Source organism: Hemitrygon akajei, chromosome 20 (genome assembly GCF_048418815.1).
Source record: "Hemitrygon akajei chromosome 20, sHemAka1.3, whole genome shotgun sequence".
NCBI lineage: Eukaryota > Metazoa > Chordata > Chondrichthyes > Myliobatiformes > Dasyatidae > Hemitrygon > Hemitrygon akajei.
In genome coordinates this window covers 64,432,315-64,456,942 of record NC_133143.1, presented here as the reverse complement: position 1 = coordinate 64,456,942, position 24,628 = coordinate 64,432,315, and the positions used below count along the sequence as shown (strand labels likewise).

At 41.7% G+C, this 24,628-nt stretch overlaps 1 protein-coding gene across 6 annotated transcripts in view; it reads left to right on the top strand.

Annotated features, from left to right (window-relative positions):
* The window catches only part of colq (collagen-like tail subunit (single strand of homotrimer) of asymmetric acetylcholinesterase), a 98,115-nt gene that overhangs the window by 57,049 nt on the left and 16,438 nt on the right, over window positions 1–24,628 (top strand). For all 6 annotated transcript variants that reach the window (XM_073024488.1, XM_073024487.1, XM_073024492.1 and 3 more), the window contains one exon: window positions 12,847–12,927. In XM_073024488.1, the coding sequence (XP_072880589.1) occupies window positions 12,847–12,927 (81 nt within the window). The remainder of the gene's footprint in view (window positions 1–12,846; window positions 12,928–24,628) is intronic.

The window sequence follows — 24,628 nt, the reverse complement described above, 5'->3', positions numbered from 1 at the left end:
CGGGGAGGGCGGGATCAGGAAGGCTTTAAGGCAAGGCTGCAAAGTTTGAATAAACCTCTTTTGCAACTGCAGCTCACCGACTACATGTCGTTATTTCAGCGCTGCGTGTAGCACACTGCTACAATATCAGAATTAATCTTCATGCTTGGTTGCTCTTAGGAAATTAAACTGCATTCGGTTCACTCATACTCAAGTGCTGCAATTGTCCATTTTATGCATATACCATATTGGCATTTACTTGTAGCTAATAAATCCGGCTTTGAAATATTTTGGTCTGCAGGGAAAATTGTTTGCACAGTAGAGGCATCTTTGTTCTGTTCCTTCATACACTGAGCCTCTCATCCCCTCCCGTCACCATCTCTATGTAGGTACACAGCCTGCACTCCCTCCAGCTCTCCCACCCCTTCCACACCCTTGGCTTCACATGTTCAAAGACCACCTGCATGAAATGTAACACCATAAGGCCACAAGACATAGGAGCAGAATTAGGCCATTCAGCCCATCAAGCCTACTCCATCATTGGATCCCGGCTGATTTATAATCTCTCTCATCCCCATTCTCCCTTCTCCTGGTAACCTTTAACACCCTTACTAATCAAGAACCTATCAACCTCTGCTTTAAATACATCCAATAACTTGGCCTTCATAGCCATCTGTGGTAACGAATTCCACTACCCTCTAGATAAAGAAATTCCTCCTTATCTGTTCTGAAGGGATGTTCTTGTATTCTGAGGGTGTGCCACTCTCCCACTATCGAAAATATCCTCTTCACGTCCACTCTAGGCTTTTCAATCTTCAGTAAGTTTAATGAGATCCCCCCTCCCCTTTTCCTAAAGCAGGGATTCCCAAGCATGGATCGATGCTATTAAGCAAAAGGTCCATTGTCCCCAGGTTGGGAACCCCTGTTTTAAAAAATACCTGATGATACTAAAATTGTATGCATCAAAACCTGTAAGGACAGAGCAAACATGAGGAAATCTGCAGATGCTGGAAATTCAAGCAACATACACAAAATGCTGGTGGAACACAGCAGGCCAGGCAGCATCTATAGGGAGAAGCACTGTCGACGTTTCGGGCCGACACGTCGCTAGCGCTTCTCCCTATAGATGCTGCCTGGTCTGCTGTGTTCCACCAGCATTTTGTGTGCGCTGTAATGACAGAGGATAGGATGTGTTGCGAAGTTGAAAGGCCACCATATCTCAGAAAGGGACCCACCAATAATTTACAGAATACAATAAAGGGTATTTTAATGAAGGCAAAATTGAGCCACTGGTAACAGCAGAACCCAATATGGTGTTAGAAAGCTGGTGAAAAGTAACACACACAAACTGCTGGACGAACTTAGCAGGCCAGGCAGCATCTATGGAAAAAAATACAGTAGACGTTTTGGGCCGAGATGATGCTGCCAGGTCTGCTGAGTTCCTCCAGCATTTTGAGTGTGTTGCTTGGATTCCAGCAACTGCAGATTTTCTCTTGTTTGTGGTGAAAAGTAATTCTGGTTTGTGGTTTCACTAACTTGCATTTGAGAAGCACTATTCAGATGACAGTAGGAGAGAGAGGGTGTTACAGTGAGACATAAATGAGACAGATATTTGATTCATCTGTTTGAAATAGGATTGGGGTTGCCATGTGACTGGATAACAAATAAGATATAACCAGATTGCAATATATGTGTAGGTGAATGGAAACAGCACTCTTGACTGCCTTTCTTTCGATTATATACCACTGGCTTATGTAAGAGTGGATACACCAGCTACAGTTATGGGCAAGTGTATGAAAACGTTACTTTATTTCTTAATCAATGGCTAAAAAGGAAGAGGAAATAAACAAAGGTTTTCTTAATCACTCTTGGATTCTGACATTTTTAATCCAAGGTTCTTTCGGAAGTCAAGAAAGAGGCATAAAACTTACTGTTTCATGATCATTTATTAAGTGCTGATAGAACAAGGAGAAATTGAAGCAGATGGTAGCAGGGGCTAGTAGCTAAGAACAGAAAAGACTGAAGATGGTGAAAAGTGATATTGGTCTGTGGTTTTATTAGTATTTATAAAAGTAATATTGGCCATGTGATCACCTCTTTTTATAATGTAAATAAACATTCTATTCAAATATGTAGATAAGAGTTAAACAATTAGATAGCCACTATTCAAACAATGCGATGCCAGGAGAAGCTTCCAGATTCATACAGAATTGTAACCACTAGGGGACTATTACATATACATACTGTGGTCACTAGGCTATCCACTTATTCCACTTTTCATCTTGTACACCTCTATCAAGTCCTCCTCTTCTCCAAAGAGAGGATAGCTCTAACTCGCTCAACCTATCCGCATAAGACTAATCCAGGCAGTATTCTGGTCAATCTCCTCTCTAAAGCTTTAATATCCTTCCTACAATGAGGTGACCAGAACTGAACACAATAGTCAAAGCATCTTACCATTCACCGGATAAATCCTGAACAACCCACACAGTGTCTGCTTGGTAGGTTGTAGTATTTCTCAACTTAGAGGGCGCGTCTTATGTCATTCTGTACTGATTTGGTATACAAAATCCTGAAGGACGTAGGATGTAGTTGGATATAGAATATAGTGGGTTATGTATTGTATATAGTGTGACTAGTACAATAATGAGCTCTCTCCCTGATGAGCTCAATTACCTCTACACTCGCTTTGATTGAGAGAACAAGGAGGTCACCCTCAAAGCGGACCTTCCACCTGGTGAACTACCTCTCTCACTTTCCGTCTCTGATGTTTGCGCCACCCTGAGCAGGGTGAATGTACAGAAGGCAGCTGGTCCAGATGGGATACCTGGCTGTGTGCTCAGAGATTGTGCAGGACAGATATTTTCAATCTGTCCCTGGCCCAGGCAGTTGTCCCCACAAGCTTCAAGATCGCCACCATCGTGCCGGTGCCGAAGCATTCCCCTGCCATGGGCCTGAACGACTTCCGCCCAGTTGCACTCACCCCCATCATTGCAAAGTGCTTTGAGAGGCTGGTTCTATCACATCTGAAATCCTGTCTGCCCCCTACCCTGGACCCCCATCAATTTGCCTATCGCACCAACAGCTCAACAGAGGAAGCCATCTCCACGGCACTTCACTCTGCCCTGACCCACCTGGACAGCCCCAACTCTTACGTCAGAATGCTGCTCATTGACTTTAGTTCGGCATTCAATACTGTGATCGCCAAACTTCGCCAGCTTGGTATCAGCTCATCCCTCTGCAATTGGAACTTGGACTTTCTGACTAACAGACCCCAATCTGTTAAGTTAAACAACCTCTCCTCCTCCACTCTCACCAGCGTGCCTCAAGGCTGTGTGCTGAGCCCTCTTCTGTACTCCCTTTTCACCTATGACTGCGTTCCTGTACATGGTTCTAGCTCCATAATCAAGTTCACAGACGACACCACGGTGATTGGCCTGATCAGAGGGGCCTACAGGGATGAGGTCCAGAACCTGGCTGCGTGGTGTGCCGACAAAAACCTGGTCCTTAACACCCAGAAGACCAAGGAGATCATTGTGGACTTCAGGCATGCTAGGAGCCACATTCACGTCCCCATCTACATCAACGGAACTGTAGTGGAGCGTGTATCAAGTTTCAAATTCTTTGGTATCCACACTTCCGAGGTTCTCACCTGGTCCCTGAACTCCTCCATCCTGATCAAAAAGGCACAACAGCGCCTTTATTTCCTGCGGAGCATCAAGAAAGCTCGCCTCTGTCCCAGGATACTGACGGACTTTCACCGCTGAACCATTGAGAGCATACTCACCAACTGCATCTCAGTGTGGTATGGCAATTGTCCCTTATTGGGCCGCAAAGCACTCCAGCGGGTGGTGAAAACTGCCCAGCGGATTATCGGCACCCAGTGGCCCACCATTGAGAACATCTATCATAAACGCTGCCTGGGCAGGGCGAAATGCATTATCAGGGATGCATCTCACCCTAACCATGGACTTTTTACTCTCCTCCCATCCAGTAGGCGCTACAGGAGCCTCTGCTCCCGCACCAGCAGGCACAGGAAGAGCTTCTTCCCTGAGGCTGTGACCCTGCTGAACCTCACATCACAGCGCTAAGCAGTATTGTACCCATATTGGACTGTCTCAGTACTTTTATATTTATGTGCTGTAGCACTTACTTTTTATTCGCAGTTATTTTGTAAATAACACTATTCTTTGCATTTCTGGTTAGATGCTAACTGCATTTCATTGGCTTTGTATCTGTACTTGGCACAATGACAATAAAGTTGAATCTAATCTAATCTAGTACAATTAGCCACACTAATTGCGAGTGGTTCTGGGAAATTAATCAGCTAAAAGGAGTTAAGAGGCTTCAAGAGTCCATTTGAAGGGTCTTGGCCCAAAACATCGACTGTTTATTCCCTTCCATAGATGCTGCCTGAACTGCTGAGTTCCTCCAGCATTTTGTGTTTGTCACAAACATGAGAAAATCTGCAGATGCTTGAAATCCAAAACAATACACACAAAATGCTGGAGGAGCTCAGCAGGTCAGGCAGCATCCATGGAAAAGAGTAAACAGTTAATGTTTCAAACTGAATCCCTTCATGGGGGATCAGGGTCTCAGCCTCAAATGTCAACTGCTCTCTCTTTTCCATAGATGCTGCCTGACCTGCTGAGTTCCTCCAGCATTTTGTGTATGCGTGTTGCTCAGGAATACCTGCATCGCCAGTAGTAGCAGGGCCCAACACAATGCTAAAACTAAGACTGAATCTTTTGCAAACATATTCAGTATAACGGCAGGTGGATGATCCATAGAAGATATTCTGAGAGCCACAGAAGGCAGTTATTGCTAATTTAATTCTCCTCACCCTGCTCATGGACTGTTTGTCCCACTCCCATCAGGGAGGAGGCTACATACGATCCACACCAGGACACCAGACTCAAAAACAGTTACTTTCCCCAAGACATAAGACTGATTAACACCTCCACCCACTAACCTACTCCGCCACACCCCCAACTACCACTACTTTATCATTCCTGTCAGTCACCATATGTAGAGGCACTCTTGTATCGAACATCACCTTATAGACATACAAACGTACAATCATTCTATGTATAAAAGCCATCTCATATGTTTCTATTTGTTGTGTTGTGTTTTCTTTGTTCTTTGCCTTGTGGTGTTTCCTTTGTGCTGCATCAGATCCCAAGTAACAATTATTTTGTTCTCATTTACACGCATGTAAATGGAAAAGACATTAAACAGTTTTGAATCTTGAATTAAGGAACAGCTGGATGTACATAGAAAGATACATCTAAACTAAATATTCACTGCTCAATCATTCCACACTTTATCATCACTAACATAATGAAGGGAGTCATCAACTGTGCTATCAAATAGCACTTTTAATTCTGATCTCCAGTCCCATTCCAACAAGTTTGTGCATGGCCTCCTCTTGTGTTATGATACGGCTCCCTCAGGGTGGAGGAGCAACTTCTTTTATTCCATCTAGGTAGCCTCCAACCTGATGACATGCATATTGATTGTTCCTAATAAAATTTGTTCTCCTATTAGAATTTTCCTCAATCCTTTTTCTCCAATATTGTATATGACCTTATCTTAGTCAGTGGAAGCCTAGGTTTTTGAAATTAGAATTTGTAGCCAGCAACCTCTGAGCAATCCAGAACACAGAACACAGTAATTTCACCCCTCCCCCTTCTTCTATTCCCCACTCTGGCCTCTTACCTCTTCTCACCTGCCTATCACCTCCTCCTGGGTTCTCTCTTCCGATGGTCCACTCTCCTCTCCAATCAGATTCCTTCCTCTCTTGCCCTTTACTTTTCCCACCATCCTGGCTTCACCCATCACCTTCTAGCTAGCCTCCTTCCCCTCCCCACCCTTTTTTTAGTCTGCATTTTCCCCCTTCCTTTTCAGTCCTTATGACTGAAACGTCAACTGTTTATTAATTTCCATAGATGCTGCCTGACCTGCTGAGTTCCTCCAGCACTTTTTTGTGTGTTACTTTGGATTTCCAATATCTGCAGAATTTCTTGTTTATCAAGTTGCCTTTACTACCCAGCAATGTGTTCATCATGATTCAGGATGGATTTTGCCATGACCACATGAATCATGAGGATCCACGGTAGCGTAGAGTTTAGGGTGACACCATTACAACTCGGGGTATGTGGAGCCATTTGTAAGTCATTTGTACATTCTCCCTGTGACTGTGTGGATTTCTGCTGAGTTCTCCAATTTCCTTCCACAGTCCAAAGACATACCAGTTAGTAGGTTAATTAATCATTGTAAGTTGACCTCTGGTTAGGCTAGGGTTAAATAGGTGGGTTACCAGGCATTGCATCCAGTTGGGCCGGAAGGGTAGCGAATCTCTAAATAAATGAAATCAATTCCATGACAGCCTGGATCTAAACATATTGAAGGTACCAAATGACAAAGTGGAGGTAAGAATTCTTACATCAGACATAGGAGCTGAGTTAGGCCATTCAACCCGTCGAGTTTGCTCCGCCATTCCATCATCCCCATTCTCCTACCTTCTCTCCATTATCATTAATGCCCTTACTAATCAAGAACCAATCGATATCTGCTTTAAATATACCCCATGACTTGGTCTCCACTGTCATCTGTGGCAACAAATTACAGATTCGCCACTTCCTGGCTGAAGGAATTCTTCCTCATCTCTGTTCTAAAGGGATATCCTTCTATTCTGAGGCTGTGCCCTCTTGTCCTTGACTCTCCCACTATTGGCAACATCCTTTCTACATCCAGTCTTATCTAGGCATTTCAAGATTCGGTAGGTTTCAATGAGATCCTTCCCTCATTCTTCTAAACTCCAGTGAGTGCAGGTCCAGAGCTGTCAAATGCTCCTCATGCATTGAAGGCTCGCAGCATTTCAACCAGGTCACAATGAACAAGAAGCAAATCTGAGAAAAACTGTTCATCATCCACTTAGTGTATGCACATTGGAAATGTGTGTTGAAATTTTATGTTGAAAAGAATACAGTTTATGTTCAAATATACTTTAAATTAGACAGGAAGCACGTAAACTGATATGGGGTTTATGGACATGTGGATTGTCCATTGTGAATGTTGAAATTACCATACTTGCAGACAAATGAAAAGAAAGAATGTTAGTGACACACTACCATCTAGTGCTATCTACTGGTAACACAGTAACTACAAGTATTTTTAGGTTCAAGGTCAAGACATACTGCCAAGGTGGACTATAAGACAATAAGACATAGGAGCAGAATTAGCCCATTTGACCCATCGAGTCTGCTCCACTATTCCATCATGGCTGATTTATTATCCCTCTCAACCCCGTTCTCCTGCCTTCTTGCTGTCAACATTCACACTGTTACTAATCAAGAATCTATCAACCTCTGCTTTAAATATACCCAATGGCCTCCACAGCAATCTGTAGCAATGGATTCCACAGATTCACCTCCCTCTGGCTGAAGAAATTCCTCTGCATCTCTGTACTAAAGGGACATCCTTCTGAACATGGAGAATACAGTCTTCTAACTCAAAGCTATCATATAATTCAGCATGAACTCATAGAATGCGAAAGGGAGTACTTTATTAAAAATGACAACTCTGTAGGAGACATAACACAGGCTGATCAGCAATTCATGCTGTTAAATTACCTTCACTCTCAACTTGTGCCTTGCAATTTCCTCCATTCATGAAATGATGGCCATGCCTCAACCTCCTCCCAAGCTGTACACAGCATGTTCTAATTTAATATGGCATTGCAGAAAGCATCCTCATATCAGTCATTACTGTCTGGTTTGGTGCAGCTTCCCCTCACAATATACTGAAACTTCAGTGAAATGTCAGGTCTGCTGAAAAGTTCATTGGTTGTGGTCTACCAAAGCTGCAGGACTTGCACCGTGTCCAGGACCAAGAAGGGGGCAGGAAAAGTCATTATGGACACTACCTGCAGAACGAACTGCATCTTCCATATGCTCCCTTCTGGAAAATGCTTTTGGGCTATTAAAACAATAACCTTACACCATCTTAAAAGTTTCTTCCCTCAGGTAGTTAATTTGATCAACCATTCTAGTTAACCCTTCCCCACCCCTTCCATCTATTACCCCCATCACTGCAGTGTAAATACTTTAAACCACTTTGTATAATGCTGTTTACATAGTAAATATATGCTGGTGTTTCAGTATTTTTGCACATTTTATTCCATATCTGTACTTAAAACTGTTTATTTTTTATATAATTTTTTATTCTTATAGCTGTTGAATGTTGTTTTTTGTTGCACGTTGCACCCTGTCCTACACATCACAGCAAATTCCTAATACATGTAAATGTATATGGCAAATCAGGTTGATCCTTGATAAAACAGTTGCTAGTTATTGTGCATCCATAGAAAGAGGGTGTGGGTGAGAGAGTGAGAGAAGGTTTGGAAAGATAGTAGTTGTGACTGGACAAAAAGGCAGATGGTACATCAAAAGCTGAGAAATTTAGCGAGTAGAAAGGTGTCAACATTCAGTAGAGTGCAGTATCACAATGAATGTTTTCCTGACACTACAAAATTCTAAGGCACACAACACCACGGATCTCGCATCAGTTTTTGCATTCTTCCTGCATTGAAAAACTTTTCAGATAAAACCAGTCATGCATTTGAATCTCGCAGTCTTTTTATGAGAAAACTGTCTGAGTGTCAGACCATAAGACCAGTAGAGATAGAAGCAGAATTTGGAACTTCTCCAAGTCCCAAGACAATTCATGACATCAGCTCAAACATCCAAAGCACCTGGAGATTGTACATTGGGTTTTAGTCTTATACATTGCACTCTCTGGCCTCTTGGTCCCTGGACTCCGCCTGTAAGGTTTGCACTGTGGAGTCTCAATTTATGTGATAAATTCTCAACACTCAGAAGAGTCAAAGGAAATTGAAAAATCTGTGCTTTTGTTTGCTACAACTTCTCATTTGATCCCTAGCGTTGTGTCATATCCCCTTCTTTGGAGAATTCACCAAGATTGTTTTAAGACCATAAGACAGTGGAGCAGAATTAAGCCATTTTGCCCATCAAATCTACTCCAGCATTCCATCATGGCTGATTTATTATCCTGCACACTCTCCTGTCTTTTCCTCATAACCTTTGATGCCCTTACTAATCAAGAACATATCAACCTCCACTTTAAATATACCCAATGACCTGGCAATGAATTCCACAAAGTTATCAACTTCTAGTAAAGAAATTCCTTCTGATCTCTGTTCTAAAAGGATGTCAATCTATTCTGAGGCTGTTGTCTGGATTTAGTGCAAAGTGGTCCCAGAATTGCTACGTTGGAAGCCAAAACTCTGGAAGCCAAAAGCTACAAGAGTATGAGGGGTGGGGGGGGGGGGGGCTAATTACTGCCTCAATACTCTAAACAAGAAAATCTGCAGATGCTGGAAATCTGAGCAACACACACAAAATGCTGGAGGAACTCAGCAGGCCGAGCAACATCTATGGGAAAAAATAGTCGACTTGAGGGTTTCAGCCCAAAATGTCATCCGTACTTTTTTCCCCATAGATGCTGCCTGGCCTGCTGAGGAGTTCCTCCAGCATTTTGTGTGTGTTGCCTCTATATCCTGCCTTTTTGTTCCAGGGTTTTATTTTGCTTGCTAGTTCAAGAACTAAATGGTTACTGGGAAGTGGGTCTTCAGGCTTATGTACCGCCTCTACAATCGAATTTCCAGGTCACTGCATTTAGAGATATCTAAGGCATACCTGAACCAATTAATAATTTCAAGTTGCAATATCTTCTTTTTCTGGATTGGGAAACATAACGCTCTTTTATCCAACATGTACAAACAGAAGCAAAAAAGCTCTATTAACTTGTACCTGGTTGCCTCTCTGACCAGAGGCCTGTGACTAGTAGTGTGCCGCAGACATCAGTGCTGGGTCAGTTGTTTGTCATGCACTGTATATCAGTGATCTGGACGATAATGCGATAAAGTGGATCAGCATATTTGTGGATGACGCCATGATTGGGAGTGTAGTGGAGAGCAAGGAAGACTGTCAGAGCTTGCAGCAGGATCTAAACCAGCTGGAAAAAATGACAAATGAAATTTACTGCAGACAAGTACAAGGTGCTGAACTTCCGGAGAACAAACTATGATAGACTTTCACAGTGAACGGTAGGGCATTGAGGAGTGCAGTAGAACACAGGGGTCTGGGAATACAACTCCATAGTTCCTTGCAGGTTGTTTCACAGGGTCATAAAAAAAAGCTTTTGGCACATAGGCCTTCATAAATCAAAGTATCGAGTTCAGGAGTTAAAATGTTATGTTGAAGTAGTATGATACGTTGGTGAGGCCCAATTTGGAGTATTGTGTGCAGTTTTGATCACCTCCCTACAGGAAAGATATCAACCAGATTGAAAGAGTTCAGAGAAAATTTACAAGGATATTACCAGGACTGGAGAACCTTATTTATAGGGAAAGGTTGAATAGATTAGGACTTTTTCCCTGAAGCGTAGAAGAATGAGGGGAGATTTCACAGAGATATACTGAATTCTGATAGGTATAGATAAGGTTAATGCAAGCAGCCTTTTTCTACCTAAGTGGGTGAGACTAGAATTAGAGGTCATAGGTGAAAGGTGAAATGTTTAAAGGGAACTTGTGGGGGAGCATCTTCATTCAGAGAATGGTGAGAGTGTGGAAAGAGCTGCCAGCAGAAGTGTGGCAGATGCAGTTTCGATTTTAACACTGAAGAGAAATTTGGATGAGTATGTGGATGGGAAGGGAATGGAGAGCTGTGGTCCACGTGTGGGTCAATGGGACTAGGCAGAATATCAGTTCAGCACAGACGAGATGAGCCAAAGGGCGTGTTTCTGTGCTGCAGTGCTCTATGATGCTATGACTCTAGGTGAAGGAGAAATGCTGACCAGACTTTGGGAGAAAGTAGGAAAGGTGTTTAGAACAGATGAAAGAAAGATGAAAGGCAGAAGTAGAAAAATATGCTAAAAGTCATTAGTTGAAGCAGTAAGTCAAAAACAAGAGATGCTGAAAATCCAAGCAACACACACAAACTGCTGGGGAAGCTCAGCAGGTCAGGCAACATTTATGGAGGCGAATAAACAGTCGACGTTTCAGGCCAACACCCTTCATCAGGGTTGGAGAGGAAGGGGGCTAGAATGTAAATCTCTTCGGGGTAGCTATAGCCCAGAGAGGCTTCACCAGAGAGCAGCAAATCGTAAACACAACGGCGCAGTCTGTGTGTTTCTGAGTGAAAGGAGAGCCCATAAAGTGGCTTGGAACCTCTGAGGAGAGAAAGCACTGACAGGTTATTAATGATGATCAAGAAATGGCAGCCTATTTGTACTCTTCATTCTTCCTAAGAAGCTGAGTCTCAGATGCCGGTGAAAGGCTAAAATGAGACAAAAAGTGCCTCTTGGGATAAATCCTGAGAGAAGCGAAGGAAAGAATTATTCATGCATTGGAAATTATATCCCTTTGCTCAGTAGACTGTGAATGTGAGCCATAGGTTTCACGACTGACCACTGCAGTATCCAATTTTGGAAAGGGCAGACAGAGCTAATTTGATTAATTACTGAATAGTTGCTTTAACATGTGTGGTCGGAAAATTATAGCATCACGTAAGATGAAATTACCAGCGTATCCCTGATTTGGAGGCATAAATAGCAGTGGAAATCTTGGTCCACAGTGCTGATTGAACAGTAATTCAAGCAACAACTTCCAATCCTCTCACATGAGCACATAAACCTCGAAATCAGGAAACTGTGCTGTTCCTCAGGAAATGTGGCAGTAATTTTATCTCATCCAGAAGCCTAGAACCTTAGAAGCCCCGAGTCCACTGCAGTCATGTGATCAGCGACCACAAAAGTCCTTAGAAAATGTCAGAGCTGCCCAATACCATGAAAGGAATCTTCACCTGTTTGTTAAGTCTTAATTCCTGACAAATGATGGCTCTGGCATCAAAAAGCAAAAATTTCTAGACACCCAGATTTGAAGTTTCCAAAGCCTGAGTTGGAATATTGTGAGAAGTTTTAGGGCCTAATCTAAGAAAAGATGTACTAGCATTTGAGGAGTCCAGAGGAGGTTCACAAAAATTATCCTGGGAATGAAAGGGTTCATCTATGTACTTGATAGAATTCAGAAGAATGATGGGAGGGGGGATATCATTGAAACCTATTGAATATTGAAAGGCCTAAATACATTGTATATAGAGTGAATGTTTCTAATTGTGGGTGAATCTGGGACCAAAGGACATAGCCTCTGAATAGAAGGGTGTCCCTTTAGAACAGAGATGAGGAGGAATTTCTTTAACCAGAGGGAGGTGAATGTGTGGAATTCATTGCCAGGAGGTGGATAGGTTCTTGATTAGTAAGGGCATCAAATATTATGGGGAGAAAACATAAGAAAGTGGTTGAGATGGATAATAAATCAGCCATGATGGAATGACAGAGCAGACTCAATGGGTTGAATGGCCAAATTGTGTACCTATGTCTTATGGCCTAAATGTGAAGATCCCACCAAAACAGCATCAGAATCAGGTTTAATATCACTGGCATATGTCGAGAAATTCGTTGTTTCTGTGCAGGGGTTCGTTGCAATAAATAATAATTAAAAAACTGAATTATGGTAAATATGTATAGACATATACATATAAAATAGTTAAATAAGTAGTGCAAAAATGTCATGAAGTAGTGGTCATTCAGAATTATTAATGGATTTTTAAAAATAAAACTATAACATTCTTTTTAATGCTGCATTTTGTTTAATAATAATGATAATAATGTAGCAATAATGTTTTACATTTGACATGGACGAGATGGGCCAAGGGGCTTACGTCTGTGCTATACTATTCTATGATTAAGTATCTAATATTTACAAAGGATATCTTTTCTTTAAAGGGAGAAATGGGTCCAAAAGGAGTAACTGGAGCCCCTGGATACAGAGGACCTGTTGGTAGACCTGGCAAGAGAGGAAAAACTGTAAGAGATATTTTCCTTTTGATCTGTTGTATTTGTTATTCTGTTCGATTTGGATTGGTAATTCAGGGTTTATTGTTGTATGACCTAATACGAGTTACCAGACAAATATTCATAAGGAAAGGATGGCAAGCTATCCGTTTGTTGCTCTCTGTAAGGAGATTGTACATTCTCCCCACGATCTTATGGGTTTTCCTCCAAAGACACCTGGATTCGTAAACTCTGGGCACGTTATGTTGGCCCCAGAAGCATAGCGACACTTGCAGGCTGTGCAATTATCGCCCTCTGGTCCTAGACTGTTCCAGTATAGGAAACATCGTCTCCATCTCCACTCTGTCTGTTACCACCATAGAGAAAGTAGTATTTGAAAATGGAGGATTAATGTGAAACACGGAGTTGTCCAGTATAGAAACCCTGATGACTCTCATTCCTTTCTATACTAATCCCACTTTCTGGCAGAAATTCCATCTCCTTCCCTGCCTCACTTGTTCACATAACTGTATCTTTAAATAAGGGGTTCCCAGAAATGGGTGCCGTGGACCCCTCTGTTAATGGCAGGGGTCTGTGGCATAAAAAAGGTTGGGAGCCCCTACTCTAAGTAGATAGATAGATAGAAGTGGTGATGATCTGCCTCCTCAGTCACTGCAATCCTGGTGGTATCTCCAGAATGCTGTTGGACATAGAGATACGGTTTCGGTGAAGGATTCATGACCTATTTCCAAGTCAGCATAGTGTGCAGCTTGGAAGGTGGTGTTGGCGTGCAGCTCCTCCCCTTGTCTACCTCCAGTGAGAGCAGCCGTGGGCTTACAGTTGTCAAAGCACCATTGGCAAACAACTGATGCTCATTTTGTGGAGGGTACACAGTGTAGCAGGTCTGCACTGGTGGGAATTGGAACAAATTTTCAGGGCGATGTAGGATGAACATTGTTTTAATTTAATTCTGTTTCATGCCAATACCAGTTGTTTTATTAGACTCTACCTTGTTTCTTCAAGCACATTAGCAGGTTTAATAATGTAATATTGTCACATTGAGGAATAATCCATAGTAAGGCTGACTACACCTCTAGCACTACTTTATCATTTTCTGTCAGAGTCACCTTATGTACAGACCTAATGTCACTTCATGGAGATACAATCAATCTATAAGCTAGTATTACAAACACAAGAAAATCCACAGTTGCTGGAAATCTATAGCAACTCTCACAAAATGCCAAAGGAACTCAACAGGCCAGGCAGGATCTATGAAAAAGAGTAAACAGTTGACGTTTCAGGCCGAGACCCTTCTTAGGACAGAATTCCTTTTTTCTCCCATTTTCTTTCCTGAAGAAGGGTCTTGGCCCAAAACATCAACTGTTTACTCTTTTCCATAGATGCTGCCTGACCTGCTAAGTTCCTCCAGCATTTTACATGTGTTGCTTTGGTATATAAGCTATCTTATGTATTTACATTTATTGTTTTTTTGTATTACTGTTGTCTTCTTTAGTTTATTGGGGTTTCATTATGCTGTATTAAATCCAGGGTAACAATTCTTACATTCTCTTTTACACTTGTGTACTAGAAATGACGTTAAACAATCTTGAATCTGCAAAACCCCAGACAATGCAGCTCTCCAATCTCAAATTATCTCTTTCTAAAATAGTCATCAGGGAATAATGTATTAAGTGCTTGTGCTAATTATTCCATTTGAAACTCCAGTGAAAGTTAATTTCTCAGCTCTCAGAACCATTGTTCAAGTTTCAGGGCGGAGCATAACTGTGCTGTGGCTTTTAAGGTACTAAATTTAAATAAGCTTCAAGTTTGAAGGATTGTGAACAATGACATTAATGCATGCTACAGTATTTAGATTTCTATAAATAAGGCCATAGAATACAAGGGTAAAGAGCAATAGGAAGCTGGATGCTTTCAAGAAGGAGCTAGATAGGTATCTTATGGATAGGGGAATCAAGGGATATGGGGACAAGGCAGGAACCGGGTATTGATAGTAGTTGATCAGCCATGATCTCAAAATGGCGGTGCAGGCTCAAAGGGCCGAATGGTCTACTTCTGTACCTATTGTCTATTGTCTATCTTTGGAAATCTCTTTGTGGAAAATATAATTATAGAATGCCTTCAGCAAAAGCACACTGATGATGGGGAGTGTTAGAGCTGTGACATCGATCCCAAAGATTTTTATAAGTCACAATTGACTAAGTGCATTATAAGAAGAGGAAATAATTTTAAGTTCCCTTTTTATATTTTAACCCATTCAGTATTCTCCTGTTGGGTTAAATGCTTCTCTTTAATTCAAAAACTGTTGGACATTGTTATTAATATATATTGTATAGCAATGACTCAGAATTCACAAGAAACACTGATTCTTTCAATAATGACTTGTTAACTGATACTAGTCAATATTGGAATGCTGATTGAAATTTAGATCTCAAAGTTCAAAATAAATTTATTATCAAAGTTCTGTATGTATATATCACCATATATTACCTTGAGATTTGTTTCCTTGCAGGCATGTGAAGTAGAATAGAATTTATGAAAAACTATAAGCAAAGACAGACAAACAACCTAGGTAGAAAAGAAGACAAATCGTGCAAATAATATACAGTAAATAAATAATAGTGAGTTGTAGAGTTTTTGAAAGTAAATCTGCAGGTTGTGGAATCAGTTCAGTGATGAGGGAGTGAAGCTATCCACACTGGGTCAGGGACCTGATGGCTGTAGGATAATAACTGTTCCTGAACTAGGTAGTTCACTGCTACCAACCAATGGCAGCAGTGAGAAGAGAGCAAGGCCTGAATAGTGGGGATCCTTGATGATGGGTGCTGCTTTCTTGTGACAGCACTCCATGTAAACGTACTCAATGATGCTTTGCTGGTTAAGTAGTTTTTTTCCCCTCAGCAGTGCCCACTTGAACAGCTTTTGAGTGACGATATCCATAGAAAGAGTATTACTATGGCTATTCTGCAACTCATTTTGGGTCCAATTCATTTGAGTTAAAAGTGGTCAAAAGTAAATTATAGGAAGACTATTTCCCCATGTAAGTCTTGTCAAAGCACAATATACTTCCTGTTGGAATCTTCAAATGTTAATTGATTCCTAGATCGCTTGCACGGTTGACTAATGCTTTCACTAACAGAAGTTCCCGTATCTATTTTAAACCATTAGCTAATAGCTGTACAACTGAGTCAGCATCTGGAATTAGTATTCTATTGCAGCTTGTACTGTTAGATCCTTGCTATGTCCAATTTTATAATACTTGGTGAAGAAAAAAGGTCACCAAATTTCTATTTTCATATTTTATTTATGGCAAACATTTTTGACAGATTTGTTGGCAAAAATAACCTGTCTGGCATGATTTAGTCTTCAGCTGTCTGGAGCTGGAGTTTAGACCTGTAAAGTTGATGATGCCATGTCCTCACGTATTTCTGTGGTGTATTATATTTCTCATTTCTTCCTTCTAGGCGTAACCAAGAAAAGAATAAGGAAAGGGGGAGGCTGGGCAAAGCACTGATAGTTATTTTAAAATGATAGCTGCTTTTTTACAATGTCCTGATTTAAATCAAAATTTGATACATTCATTGCAGGCCAATCTAATTACTTTGACCATGCAAGTGTTTATATGAAACCACAGACTGAGATTTATTTATTAACCATAAGTACATTGAATCATACAGTGAAATGCCTCATGTGCAGCCATGGCAGCATCAGTGACCACTAATCAGGGTTCATTTCTCCCCCTGACTGTTAAGGAGTTTGTATGTTTTCCCTCTGACTGTGTGGGTTTCCTCAGGGTGTTCCGGTTTCCTCCCACGTTCCAAAAACGTATGGGTTAGGATTATTAGTAAATTGTGGACATGCTATGTTGCCGCTGGAAGTGTAGCAGTACTTGCGGGCATCCCACAGCACAATCCTCACACTATTGGTCGTTGAAGCAAATGAGACATTTCACTGTATGTGTTGATGTTTCAAGGTACATGTGACAGATAAAGCTAATCTAATCTAATTTTTAACCAAAACAACTGAGGCTGTACTGGGGGCAGTGCAGTTAACACTGGAGTTAACCTGGACACGAATTAAAAGGAGTTATTTTGGATCATGTCAGAGAATGATGTATGCTGGTTTCACAATGTATGACTTGTCCAAATTGCACCCAAAATTTGTGATCCTTCCTCAGTAACGTAATTGTTTTTTCCATCCAGAACCAAGCAAGTTGTTTTATTGAATGAGTCAAACCATTGAATCAGAAGTCTGGGAGGTCAGAATCCAAATCAGAATCAGGTTTATTTATTTATTTAGTGATAAGAGCACGGAATTTACCTTCCAGCCCTTCAATCCATGCCACCCCAGCAACCCCACAACCCTGATTAACCCTAACCGACAGTAATCACAAGACAATTTACAATGACCAGTTAGCCTACCTGGTACATGTTTGGACTGTGGGAGGAAACCGGAGCACCCGGGGAAAACCCATGTATTCCACAGGGAGGACGTATAGAGTTCCTTACAGAAAGGCACCAGAACCTAACTGCTATGTTACTGTGACACCCAATATCGTTGGCATATGTCATGAAATTTGTTGTTTTGCAGCAGCAGTACTGTGTAATATGTAAAATATACTACAAATTATCATCAGAAATATATATTAAAAATTAAATATGTTGTACAAAAAGAGAGCAAAAATGGTGAGACAGTGTTCATGGGTTCATTATCCATTCAGAAATCTGATGGCAGTAGGGAAGAAGCTATTCCTAAAATATTGAGACTGTTGAGTACTGGAAGCCACAGCAGACGAGAGCAGCAAGCAGACATCTTAATTAAGTTTAGTTTATTTATTTAGAGATACAATGTAGAGTCGGCCCTTCTAGCCCAATGAGCCATACCGCCCTTCAACCCATCAATTTAAGCCTAGACTAATCAGAGGACAATTTACAATGACCAATTAACCTACTAATTGGTATGAATTTGGACTTCAGGAAATCCACATTCATAGGGAATAGGTAGAAACTCCTTACAGATGACATCGGAAGTGAACTCCAAACTCTGACGCCATTAGCTGTAATAGTGTCATGCCAACCGCTTGGCTACTGTGATAGCGTCATTGAGCAGCCGAGAAAGGAACATGCAGCACGGTGCAGAAAACTCTCCAGTTTAATGATAAGCTAGTAACGGGGGATGGGGGGGGTGGGGAAGGAGTCACTCTGGGGGTCAGCAGCTGGAGCAGAACAGGATCTGAATGCAATTCTGCGGGCCTTTCACTCCAACCTTCATCACATCCAGAGACTTGGTGGGCTAATACCCTGGAGCCAAAGCCCTTATGATTGTTCAAGGGGACGGTCAGATTTAAAGGCAGACATTTAATTTCTGTTCTGATCCAATCTCTTAATTATATAAAGAGCAAAGAACGCTGTAAGTAATACAAAAGGGCTTTCCAGTCTAAAGCCTTGGGCTGTCAACTGAGAGTGGATGCCTAACAACAGGACAGGTGGACAAGATAAAACAGATGACAGAGTGAATGTTGTAATATCCCAGAAACTGCTGGCTTGACAAGGGTCCAACAAGATCACTGAGAATCCAAGGGTCATTTGGAGGTTGTAGCTAATCAGATGCAAACCACACTGATCCACAAAAACATACAGCATGATTGTCCACAATACACAGCCAGTCACAAGAAAGGCTACCACGCTTCGTACAGTAGGAGGCATGCAGACACGTACAGTAATGAGCTCATGAGCCAGATACATTGTTTGACTCTCTGTGGCTAAATTTACAGGTGAATCAGGGAAATGCTCAAAATAAAGTTTAAAGTATAGTGTACAAGTCCTGAGAATGCATTCATTTGATAAGTTTTTCCATGGTTGACCATTTAGATGCCTTGAACTTTGGCTTGTATCCATATACAATAATTTCATACTGTTTTCTTGAGTGACATATAGATGTCTTGTTTATGGAGAGAAGGCAAGAGAATGGAGTTGAGAAGGGGAAATAAATCAGCCATAATCGAATGGTGAAGCAGACTCAATGGCCCAAAATGGCCTAGTTCTGCTCCTTTGTCTTATGGTCATCTGGCTGTTTTTCTCCAGCTATGTATGCAGATGGATGGGAGCAAGGAACGGGATTTGCTTTGCTGTTGTTGTTCTGTTGCTGTGTTGTTCTGCTGAACATTGTAGGTATGCCTTGTTGGCACTGGAATGTGTGCTGACACTGGTAGGCCAGCCCCCAGCATGCCCTTAGGTAGTGTTGGTTGTTAACACAAATGACGCATTGCACTGTATATTTCAACATATATGTGGTAAGTGAATCTTGAATCTTTCTTTGGATGCCTGGTGAGATGTAGGGAATTTATAGAAGTCTATTGACCTGATAAATACTGCACCCCCCCCCCCCCCCCATCACCACTACATCCACATCAGCCACTCATCTCCGCAGCCCCTCAGCCACCATCTATCTCCCCCATGCACTGTCACTTTACACTGACACTCCACACCTCATACCCACACTGACACACTCCTCTCCACAGTCCCTCACCACCCCCTTCATCCCCATTCACTGTCACTCCACACCTCATACCCACACTGACACACTCCTCTCCACAGTCCCTCACCACCCCCTTCATCCCCCATTCACTGTCACTTCACACCTCATCCCTACACTGACACACTCCTCTCCACAGTCACTCACCAACCCCTTCATCCCCCCATTCACTCTCACTCCACACCTCATCCCCACACTGACACACTCCTCTCCGCAGTCCCTCACAACCCCCTTCATCCCCCCATTCACTGTCACTTTACACTGACACTCCACACCTCATCCCTACACTGACACACTCCCCTCCACAGTCCCTCACCACCCCCTTCATCCCCCCATTCACTGTCACTTTACACTGACACTCCTCACCTCATACCCACACTGACACACTCCTCTCCACAGTCCCTCACCACCCCCTTCATCCCCCATTCACTGTCACTCCACACCTCATACCCACACTGACACACACACACTCCTCTCCACAGTCCCTCACAATCCCCCATTCACTGTCACTTTACACTGACACTCCTCACCTCATACCCACACTGACACACTCCTCTCCACAGTCCCTCACAATCCCCCCATTCACTGTCACTTTACACTGACACTCCACACCTCATACCCACACTGACACACTCCTCTCCACAGTCCCTCACCATCCCCTTCATCCCCCCATTCACTGTCACTCCACACCTCATCCCCACACTGACACACTCCTCCCCACAGTCCCTCACCACCCCCTTCATCCCCCCATTCACTGTCACTTTACACTGACACTCCACACCTCATACCCACACTGACACACTCCTCTCCACAGCCCCTCACAATCCCTTCATCCTGCATTTACTGTCACATTGCACTTACACTGCACACTAACAGTCACTGTCCTGTTGTGTTTTCATGTCCTGCTGCTATCTAGAGTTCATCTTTCCCAGAGTCACTTCATCACTTTATCATTTCTTGTCAGCCACCTTATGTTCAGATACTGATTTTGTAATTTTATGTACATACAGTGCAATCATTTGTATATACAGGTCCACAATCCCTTATCTGAAATCCTTGGGGCCAGTTGCATTTCAGAATTCAGAATTTTTCAGATTTCAGAATCCCTCCTTATTTAACCTGCAGGTGGACTTTAGGACCCGGGGGAGCTCCGGACCTATGCACATCCTCCCATATACTTTAAATCATCTCTAGATTACTTATAATACCTAATACAATGTAAATGCTGTGTAAATAATTGTTATACTGTATTGTTTAGGGAATAATGACAAGAAAAAAGATCTATACATGCTCAAACAACGAGTGCTGGAGAGAGAACTTCCAGGTTTTCCTGATCCACGCTCTTTTTAGCATCCTCACCGTGAAATTAAACACAAAGTCAACAATGAACACAAAACGTATAGTTAAGTATTTCATCAGCATTGTAAATTTGTTCAGGGCTAAGGTTTTCATCAGATAATAGCTTAGCAAATTCATCAATGTAAGAAGCTGCACAGACAACCACGATCAAGCTTCTGCAATAACTCCACTTTCTGCGTTATTGATAATGATAGATGCTTCCTTCTCTTTTTCTCATTGTTACCCATAGGGGTATCTGCAGCTCTTTATGACATTTTCACAGCAAGCTTCAACACAAAGTCAACAGTGAACACAAAATATCAGCGAACAGCAAACGTACGTGTAACCAGTACGAGCACTGAGCCACAACTGACGTCTGGCGGCCTCTGCTAGTGCTGCCACGTCACACCTGAGTGACGTCAGCTGTTGGCGCGCCAAAAACTTCCATTTTCGGAGCTTTTCGGATTTTAGAATTTCGGATAAGGGATTGTGGACCTGTATTATATAATATTTGTATATAATTTGTATATATTGTACTGTGTTTTATAGGAATGCTTTAATATTTACAATACCTATAAAAGTAGTCACCCCCCCCCCCAGAAGTTTTCATGTTTAATTGTTTTACAACTTTTGAATCACAGTGGATTTAATTTGGCTTTTTTGACACTGATCACTAGAAAAGATACTTTCGTGTCGATGTGAAAACAAATTTCTACAAATTGGTCTAAATTTATTACAATTATTTAACACAAAATAATGGATTGCATAATTACTCACCCCCTTCAAGTCAGTATTTAGTAGATGCACCTTTGGCAGCAAATACAGCCTGGAATCTGTGTGGATAGGTCTCTATCAGCTTTGCATATTTGAACACTGCAATTTTTCCCCATTGCTCTGTACAAAACTGTTGAAGCTCTGTCAAATTGCAAGGGGATCATGAGTGAACAGCTCTTTTCAAGTCCAGCAACAAATTCTCAATTGGATTGAGGTCTGGGCTCTGACTTGGCCAGTCCAGGACATTAACTTTGTTGTTTTTAAGCCATTCCTGTACAGCTTTGCCTTTATACTTGGGGTTATTTACTGGCTGGAAAACAAATCTTCTCCAAAAATCACAGTCCTCTTGCAGACTGCATCAGGTTTTCCTCCATGATTTCCCTGTATTTTGTTGCATTCATTTCAGAATCAAATTCAAGTTCATTATCACTGGCTTGTGACGTGAAACTCGTTAACTTAGCAGCAGCAGTTCAATGCAATACATAATCTAGCAGAGAGAGAAAAAATAATAATAAATAAAATAAAACATAATAACTAAACAAGTAAATCAATTATGTATATTGAATAGATTATTAAAAATGTACAAAAACAGAAATACTGTATATTAAAAATGTGAGGTAGTGTCCAAAGCTTCAAAGTCCATTTAGGAATCGGTTGGCACAGGGGAAGAAGATGTTCCTGAATCACTGAGTGTGTGCCTTCAGGCTTCTGTACCTCCTACCTGATGGTAACAGTGAGAAAAGGGCATGCCCTGGGTGCTGGAGGTCTTTAATAATGGACGCTGCCTTTCTGAGACACCGCTCCCTAAAGATGTTCTGGGTGCTTTGTAGGCTAGTGCCCAAGGTGGAACTGACTAGAATTACAACCTTCTGCAGCTTCTTTCGGTCCTATGCAGTAGCCCCTCCATACCAGACAGTGATGCAGCCTGCCAGAATGCTCTCTACCTTCACAAGTTTTCCAGGGCCTGCTGTAGTGAAGTATACCCACAGCATGATGCAGCCACCACAATGCTTCACAGTAGGAATGATGTGTTTTTGATGATGTGCAGTGTTTGGCTTACACCAAACATCGTGTTTAGTCTATTGGCCAAAAAGCTCAATTTTAGTTTCATTAGATTATAGAAACTTCTTCCAGCTGACTTCAGAGTCCCCCACATGTCTTCTTGTAAACTCTAGCTGAGATTTCATGTGAGGTTTTTTCGACAATGGCTTTCTCTTTGCCACTCTCCCATAAAGCTGCGACTGGTGATGCACCCGGGCAACAGTTGTTGTATGTGCAGTCTCTCCCATGTCAGGCACTGAAGCTTGTAACTTCTCCAGAGTTTGTCAGAGGTCTCTTGGTAGCCTCCCTCACTAGTCCCCTTCTTGCATGGTCACTCAGTTTTTGAGGACAGCCTGCTGTAGGCAGATTTACAGCTGTGCCATATCCTTTCCATTTCTTGATGATTGACTTAACTGTACTCCAAGGGATATTCAGTGACTTGGAAATTTTCTTGTATCAACCTCCTGACTTGTGCTTATCAATAACCTTTGCTTAGTTGTTCTTTTGTCTTCATGGTGTAGTTTTTGCCAGGATACTGACTCACCAGTAGTTGAACCTTCCAGATACAGGTCTATTTTACTACAATCAGTTGAAACAACTGGACTCCACACAAGTGATCTCCATTTAACTAGTTACGTGACTTCTAACTCGCTGCACTGGGCCAGTGATGATCTGGTGTGTCATATTAAAGGGGGGTGAATACTTTTGCAATCAATTATTTTGTGTTTTATATTTGTAATTAATTTAGATCATTTTGTAGAGATCTGTTTTCACTTTGACATGAAAGAGTTTTTTTCTGTTAATCAGTGTCAAAAAAGCCAATTGAATTCCACTGTGATTCAATGTTGTAAAACAAACAAAAAAAACGTAAACTTCCAAGGGGGTTGAATTCTTTTTATGGGTACTGTATACTCATTGTGTTTTTTTTTTATCCTGCTTGGGATCCAGGGTAACAATAATTTTATTTTCCTGTACACCCTCAACATACACAAACAATTCTGAATCTTGAATGTGGAGCTTGTCTTGATACATCTGGAAAAGACCAAGATCTCTTTGTAGAAAACACTTGCAGACTCGATGCCTTTCATCTCTTCCAACTTGTTGTTTCTGTTCCATAGACATGAGTACCAAATGTTCCAGCAAGCTGTAATGATCTATATCATCACTGCAAACTCATAATTAAATTACTTATGATTTCCCCAAAGAGGATTGTAACCACTTATATCTTTACTTGTGCGTTTGGATCACAAACACAACACAGGGCTAGAAGTATTTAACACCTCCACCTGGTCTGATGGGCTCATTTGAGCTAAAGCTTGGTTTATAGCGTACAATCATTTACTTTGCCTTCACACCGAAAGTCATATGGATTCATAGAGCAATAATGCATGAATACAGACTCTTCAGCTCAACAGGTCCATGGCAAAATCTCAGACACGTGCCAGATGAATGTGCCACTTGAAGAAAATAGAAAATAAAGACATAACTAGAGACTAGAACTGGAGGTCATGGGTTGAAGGCAAAAGGTGAAATTTTTAATGGGAACATAAGGGGCTATGTCTTCAATCAGAGGGCAGTGAGAGTGTGGAATGAGCTGCCAACCCAAGTGGTGGATGCAATTTCCATTTCAACGTTTAAGAGGTTTGGATAGGTACACAGATGGGAGGGGTATGGAGGTCTATGGTCTGAGTGCAAGTCGAATAGGACTAGACAGTTTAAATGGTTCTGCACAGACAAGATGAACCAGAGGGCCTGTTTCTGTGCTGTAGTTTTCTATGACTCTATGATAGAGAGGGAAATTTGATGTTTGATATTTACACAAGAGATCCTGCAGAAGCTGGAAAACCTGAGCAACTCGTAAAATATTCATGAAGGGTCTTGGCCAAAAACCATTGACTGTTTGTTCCTCTCCATAGGTGAGACCTGACCTTTTGAGTTCCTCCAGCATTTCATTTATTTATTTATTCAGCGATACAGTGCAGTAACAGGCCCTTTATGGTAACACGCCACCCATTTACATCCATGTGAC